General features: G+C 34.3%; 4 protein-coding genes across 8 annotated transcripts; 2 read left to right on the plus strand and 2 right to left on the minus strand.

Annotated features, from left to right (window-relative positions):
- The first annotated feature begins 320 nt into the window (after positions 1–320).
- LOC127128565 (probable calcium-binding protein CML45) lies at positions 321–1,132 on the plus strand. Its single transcript, XM_051057913.1, has one exon. The coding sequence runs from the start codon at positions 432–434 to the stop codon at positions 1,074–1,076; it is 645 nt and encodes a 214-aa protein (XP_050913870.1). The 5' UTR covers positions 321–431; the 3' UTR covers positions 1,077–1,132.
- A 92-nt stretch (positions 1,133–1,224) lies between these two features.
- LOC127128564 (pentatricopeptide repeat-containing protein At5g39680) lies at positions 1,225–3,806 on the minus strand. Its single transcript, XM_051057912.1, has one exon. The coding sequence runs from the start codon at positions 3,737–3,739 to the stop codon at positions 1,634–1,636; it is 2,106 nt and encodes a 701-aa protein (XP_050913869.1). The 5' UTR covers positions 3,740–3,806; the 3' UTR covers positions 1,225–1,633.
- Positions 3,807–6,623: 2,817 nt separating this feature from the next.
- LOC127128566 (putative lipoate-protein ligase A) lies at positions 6,624–9,835 on the plus strand. 4 transcript variants are annotated; one of them, XM_051057916.1, is made up of 5 exons: positions 6,624–6,779; positions 6,993–7,195; positions 8,792–9,019; positions 9,189–9,337; positions 9,449–9,835. In XM_051057916.1, exons 2-5 carry the CDS (start codon positions 7,156–7,158, stop codon positions 9,659–9,661), a joined length of 630 nt encoding a protein of 209 aa, XP_050913873.1. In that variant the 5' UTR covers positions 6,624–6,779; positions 6,993–7,155; the 3' UTR covers positions 9,662–9,835. The 4 variants fall into 4 exon arrangements, with proteins under 4 accessions (XP_050913873.1, XP_050913874.1, XP_050913871.1 ...); XM_051057917.1 differs by having other exon boundaries at positions 6,673–6,922; XM_051057914.1 differs by having other exon boundaries at positions 6,674–6,922; positions 8,781–9,019.
- Positions 9,836–10,435: 600 nt separating this feature from the next.
- Positions 10,436–12,461, minus strand: LOC127128567 (expansin-A10). 2 transcript variants are annotated; one of them, XM_051057919.1, is made up of 4 exons: positions 12,381–12,461; positions 12,161–12,298; positions 11,779–12,067; positions 10,436–11,173 (listed from the first exon to the last, which is right to left on the minus strand). In XM_051057919.1, exons 2-4 carry the CDS (start codon positions 12,291–12,293, stop codon positions 10,864–10,866), a joined length of 732 nt encoding a protein of 243 aa, XP_050913876.1. In that variant the 5' UTR covers positions 12,294–12,298; positions 12,381–12,461; the 3' UTR covers positions 10,436–10,863. The 2 variants fall into 2 exon arrangements, with proteins under 2 accessions (XP_050913876.1, XP_050913875.1); XM_051057918.1 differs by having other exon boundaries at positions 12,161–12,385.
- Between the last annotated feature and the right edge of the window lie 254 nt (positions 12,462–12,715).

Raw genomic sequence — 12,715 nt, forward strand, 5'->3', positions numbered from 1 at the left:
ACAGAAAGACAGAATCAAAGCAGAAACAAACAAGAAAAAGGCAGGCCAACATGACCATGACCATAGAACAACCAACCACAAATTCCATATATGCTTCCATTCACAAAACAAGAAACTTCCTTTGATATTGTCAAGAAAAAACCAACCCTACTTCTATTATTATTATTATTATTATTATTATTATTATTATTATTATTATTATTATTATTATTATTATTATTATTATTATTATTTATTATTATTATTATTATTATTATTGAACTTCTCATGCACCTTCCTTCATTTTTCAAAATTGTCCCTATATAACAAACTCTTTAGCCATCACATTTTTCATCTTCATAGACTAAATACCAACATAACAAAGTTTGAATCTTGTGCAAAAGAGTCATTGAATTCTACATATTCATCTATCTTTTTTGAGTAAATTAAATATGCAAACATCTAACATGGTTTTTCGCCAAATTGAATATCTTATTGCAGAAGAGAAAGCATCACAGAATGATGATATTGATATCAACTCAACTTCAAGTTCGACTTTATTCGGTTTGGTAGGTTTTTTCCTATACTCAACATTCATTGTTGGAGTACAAAAGTTCTTATCGAGTTTCTTGAGTTTGTCGAGTTTTCGATTTTTTTTTCTTCTCTGCAAACTTTGTTCCGGTGACTCGGGTGTAAAGGGAGAGAAGCAGATATCAGAAGGTGAATCAAGTGTTAGCAGAGACAGTGTGGAGATTAAGAGAGACGAAGTTGAGACGGTGATGGCGAAAATGGGAATTTTTTGCAGTGAAGAAAGTGAGGAACTTGAAGAGAAATATGGTTCTAAGGAACTTTCTGAATTGTTTGAAGAGAATGAGCCAAGTTTTGAGGAAGTGAAGATGGCTTTTGATGTTTTTGATGAGAACAATGATGGATTCATTGATGCAATGGAGTTGAAAAGAGTTATGTGTATTTTGGGATTTAAGGAAGGTTCAGAAGTTGAGAATTGTCAGAAGATGATTAAGAATTTTGATGAGAATCAAGATGGAAGAATTGATTTTATTGAATTTGTAAAGATTATGGAAAATAGATTATGTTGACTTGTTCTGTTCCCTTGATGTATGAACTTATTTTGACATATTATTTTATTTCTTTTCTTCTATATAACCTCTTAAAAATACCTGCGAATCGAACTGAATCATGTGTTGCACAAATAGTTCTAGAACCGAATCAAGACAAATAAACCAAACCGAACCAAAACTGAAAATGAAAAATATTAAAAACAAGTTTAAATTTTTTATTAAAAAAATTCGACACGGTTCGGTCTTTTAACAATTGATTCAGTTCGAGAAAAAACTATCTTTTACCGGTTTGAGAAAAACTCTCAATAAAATCAATTCTTCCATCCTCACTCCTTTGCTGGCAGCACCTCAAGATTGTTCCTTGCCCTTATCAGATTTGTTCATTTCACCTTCTTCATTTCTCGTCTTCTTGCTCTTCTTGATTGAATTCTCTTCCTTTGGAAGAGGCGTCGCGTCTTCTTAGATTCGAGAAGCAATATTTTGATTTCATTCTTCATTTTGTACATTCTCTCCTTCAGCAGCTCCATGTCTGTCCTCAATCCTTGCATCAAACTGTCTTGCTCGCTGGCCCATTGCTACCAGTGGTCGGCACAAGTACATGTACCGTCGCAAAAATGATGGAACCGGCTAGCATCTCTAACAATTATCAACCTGTTTGTGACCTTTGAGATTAGCTTTACAGCAGTGTGACAATCCTCGCATATCCGAAGGTTTTTAATTACACGAATGGGTGCCGGAGAAGGTATTTTCATAAGACCGTATGCTATGGCCAGCTTCTCACTGTGATAATTAAGATAACTTTCCTTCTGTTCATCTTCCACATCATGCAGCACGGCTTCAATATTCGGCACATATCCTAGTTGCTTAATCATTTCCAGCAATAGTTGAACCTTTTCGTAAATTTGAATGCACTCTGGATGATTGCTTCCGTCCGAAGAAAAGACGTGGACGATATTTCTTATCTCAAGCCAACTCACTCCAGGTTCCTTCTTAACGTTTCTTTCCCTCATCATTTTCCTAATTTTCGTGACACCGTCCCAGCTACGTGCCTTCGCATACATATTTGATAGCAATGTATATGTCCCCACGTCTCGAGGGTTCATCCGTAAGATAGTTTCTGCAATTCGTTTCCCCAAGCTATAATTTCGATGAACATTGCACGCGTTAAGCAAAACTCGCCATGCAACAACATCCCATTTCACATGTGTTGTTGTCAACATGAAATTCTCAGCATCTTCAAGCAGACCGGCTCGGCAAAGAACCGCAACCTGACAAGTGTAGTGCTCCAATCCTGGCTCGATCTTAAAATGTTTCATTAGCTGATTCAAATAGTAAAACCCTTCTTTTACGAGAGACAAATGAGCACAAGCAGATAGAACACCGACAAAAGTTACATAGTTTGGACATTCTCCAGTACACACCATGTCTTGAAACACTAGTAAAGCTTGTTTACCGAGTCCGTGTTGAGAGTATCCACATATCATAGCATTCCAAGTGATAATATCCCGATACGTCATCTCATCGAACACATCAGATGAATAATCAATGCTACCACTCTTGGAATACATATTTATCAAAGCATTCCCAACAATAACACGATTCTTAAAACCTAACTTCTCGATCCGAGCATGCAATAGATCGCCTTGTCTGAGTGCTGCTATACCTGCACATGCATTAAGCAAAACCGCAAAAGTGAACTCGTTGGCCATAGTACCTTCTCGATCCATACACGTAAGCAGGTCCAAAGTCTCCTCAAAATCTCCATTCTGCAAATAAGCAGTCATGAGGGATGTCCATACCACCACATTCCGATTTTTCAAACCGTCAAAAACATTCCTCGCAATCAAAACCTCGCCACATTTTCCATACATATCTACCAACATGCTCCCAACAAAAACATCAAACACTAAACCATCTTTCAACAACTGCGCATGAACTTGCAAACCCAATCGCAAACCTCTAATCTGACCGCAAAGTCCCATGACGCTAACATACGTAACATTATCCCAAACAACTCCTTCACTCACCATCCTCCCCAAAACATCCACAGCCTCACCCCAACGCCGAGAATCCACAAGCGCGTTCAACACGGAGTTATAACAAAAAGCATCATTAATATTATTACCACCATGTTCACTATCCAAAACCTGCAATGCTAAATCAACATGAAAACACTTGGAGTACATATGAACAAGAGCACTTCTCACATATTGATGAAAAATCAAACCAAACTTGAACAAAAACCCATGACACTGCATCCCTTCAAAAACTCTCCCTCTATGAGCACAAGCAGAAAGAACAGTGGTAAACACATACTCATTGGGTAAAACTAAAACATCATTTTGAAACGAAGAAACCATTTTTTTGAAGAGGGAAATAACTTCCAAGTGCTCCCCATTATGCAAATACCCACCCATTAAAGCATTATAAGAAACAACGTTTCTAATGGGCATTTCTTCGAACAGATGACGTGCGAGACGAAGTTTTGAACACTTGACATAGAGATTGATTAGGGAGTTGATTTGGATAACGTGGGAGTGGTGGTTTGAAGATTGGTTGCGAATGAGCAACTGGGTATGGATGGTTTTGCCAAAGTTTAGATTTTTAGCATCGGCGGAGAGTTTTAAGAGCTTTACAAGGTCTTCGAGTGACGGAAGATACCTTGAAGAGAAAGCTACCATGGCGTTATTTTTGGACAGGGATAGATATGAATTTCAAAGTCAATGTCAATTGTGTTTTTGATACAAATTCATTGTCTTATTCTTACACTTTGAAATAATTTTTTTTAATCAATTAGATGGTTATATAATTTAAATATATGGTTTAATATAATTCAAAGAGTTTATAAAATGGTTAACGAATATGAAAATGCTTTTTAAAAACCTATAAAAATGCATGTTTTCAATTGGATATTTTGAAAATTGTTTCAATAAAAATGTATGTAGTTATACAAGATATTTTGAAAAAAATAATAAAAATGCATGCAGTTATACCAGATATTTTAAAAAAAACAGATAGTGGAAAATGTTCATGTGGTTAATCGGATATTTCAAAAAATCTGATAAAACTATGATGAACTCTGAATTTTAAAAAAAAAACCATGTAGTTCATATTTCATTATTTTTTGTAATTGTAATGAAGGCTAGAGGATCAGATGGGACGAATGCATCTAGGCAGCGTGACAGAGCTGCAACAATGAGGACTTATCTGAGAACAGGTGACGTCGAGGACTCCTATCTACGTGCATGGAGAGTAGCCCGGACTGATTCCCATTGGAGGCGGATGGCTGAGCAAGGCCGCGCACCCCACAATATCTAACGTCGAGGATCTAGAGATGATGGATTGACCAGAGATCCTAATGTTAAGTTGATTATTGCGGTTGTTAATGATGTCTAAGCAATAACTGATGTTGTAGAGGGTCAGGATGACATGCAAGTGGTGGCCGAGACAGATGTGCCCCATCATTATGAGACGGAGGCTCCAGATGATATAGAGTTTACTCTTCAACCTGGTACAAAGGCACCTCCTATGAGTGATATGGATGTTACTCCTCTAGTTAATACAGAGGTTACTGCTCCGGCTTCGACAGAGTTGTCTGTATACACAAATGGAGGTTTCCCAGAGGGTCCAATGATGGTTTCGTGCTCACTTAATATGACGATCATGTGGCATTTCGATTATGGCAGAGAGAGGTATGTGTATGATAAGTTGAACTAACTTTATTTATTATTGATATGTTGAAAATAACTTATGTGGTTTACTTTGTTTGTTACAAGATCGAGTGTTGCTGAATGTACCCACCCACTAGACGAAGCTGAAGAAGTTCTTAAATGCCCCAATGCCATGGGAGGTCAGGGCGATTGTCAAAGATTGCGGTCTCCTTTCATTGGTGGATTGTTCGCTAACCACGCTAGACACTTCACTATTGCTAGCCTTTGTTGATTGATAGCATAAGGAGACATCTTTCATCCATCTTTCGTTTGGTGAGATGACGATTACCTTGGATGATGTCTCTTCGCTGTTCCATTTTTCTCTACTAATAGGGATGAGGATAGACCAGTCAACCTATAGTCCGACATATTTAAGAAAAAAGGTAATGCTTAGGCTTTTTAAAATTCCATTTAAATAAATAGGTCAAGCTTTGACTATTTAAAAAGTCTATAAAACTTTATATGTCGGCATATATATATATATATATATTAGAAAATAGAAAATAAGCTAAATAAGCAGATATATACCATACATATTAGAAAATAGGCTAAATAAGTTGACTTATGTTTTGATAGCTTTAATGTGGAGCATGCTCTTAAATAGGCTTCAGGCCGAACCATACTTTTAAAAGGTTAGGCCCAACCAAAAAAATAAAGTTTATAATAGATCATATGCCAAACTCAGACTATAAAAGTTTATTGTAGATTCAAGCCTTTTAAGGCACGGTCTAACCTATTTCCACCCCTAGCTGCCAGGTAGTTTCTTCGCCGCTCCTCTCATTAGACAACAACTAACGTACATTACTGTTATATAGGACTCGTATAACATCCTAATTTAATAAAATTCACAATCACACAAGGTGTCACGCACATCACAAATAAATCATGTTCCATAACACGGATTATAAAATATCACATAACACTTGTCATCGTCTGCTCACCTTCACTTAGAGTTCTAAAATGCTTCCAAAACACTACGAATTTTAGAATACGAAAAAAAACTCTCTAAATTAAAACAACTTTTTAGAAATTAAAAATAAACCAAAGAAATTTAGTATACTTTTATAGCAGCTAAGGGTGGAAATAGGTTATGCCGAAATAGGTTTTGTTAAACCTAAGTCTGTCTTATAAAAAAAATCTAAGCCTAAACATAAGCTAACTTTTAGGCTTGAGTTTGTCCTTTTCGAATGCTTGATTAGGATGTTAACGTACATAAAAGCTTATTTATTTTAGAAAAATATAAATAAAAATTTCAAATAATCTTTAAATAGACTAACAAACTAAAAAATCAATTAAATTAAAAATTTATTTCCATTGACTTATTATAACTTACCTATTAGTATAAGTTTTGTTATACTATTTATTAAGAGAACTTATTAAAAAAATTTTACGACATTGTTCATACATACGATCGATGTTTTCATCTTATTTTTATAAATTCTCTTAAGATAATCAAATTTTATTTATGTAATTAATATATAAAATATAACATAATGATAATAATAAAAAATTTATATTTATTTAAATAGGCTGATTTAATAGATTTAAAATAATGTGAGCCTAATATTTTTAACTAAATAGATTTATAAAATAGTTTACACATTTTCTATTTAAAAAAATGTGACCTAACTTAAATTTATGTAGACTAAACAATAGACTCTCTTATTTTCTTCCGGCCGCATCCCATCATATTTATCTAACAACCAAAATAATTTTAAAAAGAGAGAAAAACAATATGTTTTTGAAAAGAAAAACACAGTTTAATAAAATAATTAAAGACCATCGAAAATAAATTCAACAACAAGGTTTTATAAAATAAATTCAACAACACAGTTTAATAAAATAATTAAAATAATTAAACACAGTTTAGTAAAAAATAAAACAACAAAAAATTAATATTCAGCACCTAAACTTCGACCATCGAAAATAAATTCAACAAGTCACAGCGGCACTGAACTTCACCGGCCGGAAGAAAAAAAAAACGAACTCAGTCGTCGGCCGCCGTCACAAGGTTTTTCTCTCCTCTTTCCTTTACCAAATTTTCCCCTCTCCTCTCCTCTGGCAGATAGCAACGCGATTCCATCGCGATTTTCGGCCGCGGCAATACGAAGCGCACTACAGAATTGCGTCGTAGCAGATATTCACTCCGATTGGGTACTTCATCTTTTCGATTATAATTATCAAGTTCTTCTTTTAATAATGTTATTTTTTCATTGAATTGCAGAAAAAAATACTCTGTATGATAATGACAATGTTGGGGAAAGCAAGAGAAGGAGTGGCTCCATTGATGAAAGTTGTTAGGTTAAAAGGAATGTGTATTTTGGAGCAATTGCATTTAGAAGAACGGTTGCTTCGAACGAGTTCGGATAATTGGTGTCTTGTTAACGATGGAACTACTTCCCCTGCAATTGTTATGGGCTTGTCTGGGTAAACTTCTTTGAAATCTTTTCAATGTTGTTGTTTTGCTTTACAATCACAATCTATTATGGTTTTGATTTTACTAATATTTACTTTTCACTTGTTTTTCTTCCAATTTATTTAGTATTATTCCATGAAATCCATCACAAGATACTTACATGTTGACAACAATAGAATTTTGAGAAATTGAATAATTGAGTGCAACCACATATGTTGGTGTTGGATACTAACATGTGTCGAACATGGGACACGCCTTCAATTTGAAGTTTCAATTCTACATAGCATGAAATAGTACTCTTATCAGAGTCGTCTTAAATTTTTGAGGACCCTATTTAACCATAAATTAACCGTGGAATATGTGAATAGAGGCCTTTTTTTCTATAGCTTAGTCATGAAAAATGTGAGGCCCTGTGTTGTAGGCCGCCTGCACACCCTCAAAGACGGCTCTGCCTCTTATTTATTACTCTGGAAACAAGTTGATCGGGTAAGACCTTTTCTTCAAGTGTTGCTAATGGTGATGATGAACTTTGACTAATTCTGGCACGAAGGCCTTTGTAAAATTTAAAAATAGGGGTGTAAGTGCAACACGCTTACGATCAAGTAAGTGAAGACCTTACCGTAAGTGCGAGGTTTAGGGATTCAGAATAGTGTGTACTGAGTCTGAGTCATTCGATAGGCATTATAGTTATGTTTTACGGCTTGAAGATACTAGAACCTTCTTTGAGGCAGATGTCTCGCAGGATTGGTGTTCTGAGATTCCACAGTCTTCCCCATCTAGGGCGTGCCATCTCCCAGTCCGTTTTGGTTCCTGAGACTTGGTTGACCAGGTTTCCTGTAGTTTGGGCCCTGATTAAGAGCCGAACATAAATGTTACATGGGTTTAAAATCTGGCGCACATAGATAACTGAAAAGCATGAAGTGTTGATTTTTGTCCTATAATAGTGTGATCTTTTCCTGATTTTGTACCATATTGCTGTTTATTAAACTTAAAACGGGTGCTTAAATCACTAATCATAACTGAATTCATGGAAGCTATGTTTTATTTTGGGGAGTGTCCTAATGGTTCACTTGCTTCATACCAATGAAACACAGACATCCGATACTAACATGTAGCCACCGATTTTAATTCAAAACAATGAAAGTGATTGAATATAACCACAGTCCACGTGTCTAAGTGTCGTACGTGTCTCGGACATGCATTGAACTTGAAGTGTTTGTGCTACATAGCTTAGAACAAATTTGAGTGTGTTTTTTGAAATTCTTTAGCAAGGTTTTTCATTTTTGTATATTAATAGTTATCGTGTCCATTTTCCTTAACTCTTTTGGATGGAAGAGAAGTCAATGGAGTCCGTAATGTCATGCTTTTATTTGTAAAAATAATTTCAATAACATGGGAACATACTATTCTCGCATCTTCCATCTGAATGGTCTTTGAAAAACTTATGGGAATGCTTCATTCCCAGGTATGAAAAATAATAATCATATCTATGAAAAACCACTTGTTAATTTGTTATATTTATGCATTGCGTTCTTCGTTCCCTCCATCTGAACATGAGAAGAAATACCTAATGTCAATGTGGAATATTTTACGTAGAAAACTTTCAGAACTTGTTGAAGCCAAATCAGTGTTGCGAGATCATATACCTGTCATCAGAAGGTTTACCGGGGGAGGAACTGTTATTGTTGACAATGGCACTATATTTGTTACACTGATATGCAATAAAGACGCCGTTCCAAATGTTCAACCCTTTCCCCGTCCCATTATGTCATGGAGTGGTCTATTGTATGATAAAGTTTTTGCACGGATCGCCGATTTCAATCTCCGTGAAAATGGTACAATATTTTTAGAACCGTTTTTTTGTATGTTAAGTTAACACATAAAATTTATAGTACAAAGTTGCGGTTAATTCAACCGTTCATTTAAACTCGGTTTAAACTTCAATATGTTTAATGAATTTATAAGGAATTTCTGATCAAGTTATTTTTTCCTCTGTGCTCAAAGATTATGCGTTTGGTGATCGCAAGTTTGGTGGAAACGCACAATCTATAACCAAGAACCGGTGGATACACCACACATCTTTTCTATGGGATTATGAAGTCAAGAACATGTCTTATCTCAAGTTACCTGCAAAGGTTCCCAAGTATCGATTAGTAAGTTTATATTTAGATTTCTTTTCACTACATTCGAGTTATAATTCGTTAATATACTATATGCTTCACTTGTTCATCGATCAATGCTCACATTTGATTGCTACGGTGCAGACAAGAGGTCACACGGATTTCATTTGTCGAATGAAGGAGCATATGCCAAGATCAGAATTTATAGAGAGAACTATAAAGGCGGTCGGAGACGAGTTTTCTGTGAGTCCCGTTAGCCTGGAGTCCATAAACATTGATTCCGCTTCTGAATATGTTCATACTACTAAACTACTAACAGAGCACGAAATTCGCGAAGCTTCTGTTCTTCAAACTTGAAAACATAGTTACAAAAAGAGTGACTAATTTATTAGTTTCAATGCAATGTTTTGAAATTGTTGTCTGATCAAAATTTTCAGACCAAATTTTGTTGCTCCTTTTCTTCTTCCTTTTGTTACAATATTTCAAACGTATTTGCCAATAAATATTGTCTATTTCATTCTGATTTTCAACTATTATCTTGTTCTTATTTAGATGAAAACTTTTCTGTATAATTTGATTTGTTGTAATATCATTATATTTATTTTGCTAATCTATTGTTAAGCTAAATGTTGATCTCCTTTTATTCTACAACTTCTTTATTCATGAGCTGATAAAACAGTTGTTTGAAAGTGACATGAAGAACACAAATAAATATAGCCAAAGTATCAAAAAAAAAATATTTTATTAGTTTTTGTTAACAATACATATACTCTTTTAAATGTCTAGAAGATTCCACAGCCTCAAACACATCATGCTATACAGCAAATATTTCTAACTTTGATCAAACACTAAAATCTAACTAACATGAGGTAGATCTTTGAACTCTTTTTAGTTTTTTTATAAACCAAATATTTTCTACTATGTTAAGTGTTTCATTACAATTATTCAAAAATTAAAAAAAAGAGAGAATAATTTTAGGTTCACTAGAGAACAAACCAGCCAAATGAATGACTAATGTTTGTCCACTACATTTTTAGGAATGCAAGTGAAGTTAGGCACCTCTTTTTTATCACACAATTAAAGCATGATCTTTCACATTCATATACCAATAATTAAAGTACAAAGAGCACATTCAACAATCTCTTTAAGATTAATCTTTCTCAACATGGCAAGTATCTCATTTGTTGAGGCACAGCATAAATAAAGCCAGCACATCATCCACAAATGCTTGCCATATAAAAATAAAATCAAAATATATAAATAAATTGGGCTAAACCATCTTCTATCTAACCCAACTCAAATAAATCCATTTACACTACTCAACTAAAAAAAACTTAGTCCTTTTAATTTTTAAATGTAATAATAATCTTAGAAAATTGAAATACTAGTATTATTATTATTACTAAATATTTTAAAAACCGAACCAACAAAACTATGGATCTGGTTCAACAATGTTAAACTGTTCGTTTCAGAATAAAATCTGAATCGAACGGTTTAAATGATCAAACCCTATATATCGTCGGATGATTCGATTTTTAGAATATCGATTAAAAGGTTACTTAATAGTTGAACTGTCTTCCGGTGTAGGTTTGACCAAAAGACCAACTAGCTGGAGCAGCATTGAATGAAACCACACTATGACCATTACTTGTGGTGACAACAAAGGAAAGACTTTGTCCATTAAGGTAAGAGTTACTTTGCCAATTTTGCCCCCAATTTCTTGACATGGCTTGCCATCTTGTTCTTGAACCTTTTATGGCCACAGAATGTACATCACCAGCACCTCCAACATTTGTCACAAGTACTAAATTGAAGTAAGAATGTCCATTGATTGTGAATCTTATTCCACCTCTTCTTCTGCATCTTACTCTTCAAAATCCATAAACAAAAGTAAAATCATTATTCAACTGTCACAAATTAAATAAGAGTGCTATGTAGTCCATTTTATACACCCTTAAAAAGTAGGGTTGTTCGTGGTACAATTCAGTTATAAAATCGAACTATAGTAAAAAGTCATCTGAACGGAACCAACTATAGTAAAAAGTCATCTGAACAGAACCGAATTATTTCAATTTATCCAGAACCGTACCGAACCAAAATTATTAGTTTGGTATATCGGTTTAGAATTCCAAACCGTACCAATTGTTGGAAGACATTTTTTTACAACGGAACTGTTAAAGAACCGAACCGCTATATTTTTTTTCTTCAATTTTTTTAATTAAAATTTTAAAATTATATTCTATTTTTAGTTACGGTTCGGTTTATTTGTCATATGCTTCGATTCTAGTCCTGTTTGTGCAACATAGTTCAATTCATTAATCAAACATAATAACTAGTTATTAGGTTATTTTAACTTCATTTCAATTCGATTCAACGATTCAGTATAATTTTTGAAGAGTCAGATAACTGATTTGTTATCGGAACTCACAATATGAACATTAAAAGTGGTAGAAAAAATGAAAAAATGAAGTTACCTTCTGTAAGCAACAGGTACAATTCCAGCTTTATATTGAGCAATGTGTTGAAAAATAGGTTGAGAAAGATCAAAATGGTGATTTGGAGGGTCACACCAACCACCTGGTGGACAGAAATTAGTGGCAGTAACTATAATGGATCCAGGAGTACACCATTGTGGATCATTCACACATTTAATTTCATAACATGCACCACAACTCAATCCATTGTTGAATAATGCTGTGCTTAATGCTGCTGTATTTGTTCCATAACCTTGACTATATAAATTTCCATATCCACAAGCTCCACCTATACATATTAATGGCCGTTAGATCGAGATCATACTTTACTCGGTATCGATATGCTGACTACGTGAATAAGAATAAAGATAGACATGCATACCCATTGTTCCGGAAGCATCGCTTCCACCATAGAAAGTAGCGTGAGCATTAATCCAACTAGCATGACCACCATGGCCATTTACATGTGAAACCAGGTGGAGAACACCAAGGAGAAGAAATGCTAGAGGAGACATATTTCCTACATAAATGAAGCAAAGAGAAGTTAATATAGAAGTGAAAAAAAATAGAAAAGGAAGAGAAATAGTTAGAAGAAGATGAACCTTGAAAGGTGTTGTTTGTGGAAATGGAAAAGGAGTTGGAAAGGAATAAATAGAGGGCAGTTATGATCTATTCTGACAGACAGGCTGACACACTTGAGCTGTTGGGACCACTCCAATGCTCAAAATTCTACTCATACACTTCATTTTTCTAACATAAAGCTTTTACGGTTGTTAATCATTTATTTATGAGATTAATTGAAATACACTGTCAATGTAAAAGAGTTTTACATCATCAGTTAATTATAGATGTTGGATATTAAAAGAAGTTTGACTTTTATTTTAAAAATTTATAAAATAATACAAACGGGTAATCGTGATGAACCGACGGTATAAAA

Source organism: Lathyrus oleraceus, chromosome 3 (assembly GCF_024323335.1).
Source record: "Lathyrus oleraceus cultivar Zhongwan6 chromosome 3, CAAS_Psat_ZW6_1.0, whole genome shotgun sequence".
Taxonomy (NCBI): Eukaryota; Viridiplantae; Streptophyta; class Magnoliopsida; order Fabales; family Fabaceae; genus Lathyrus; species Lathyrus oleraceus.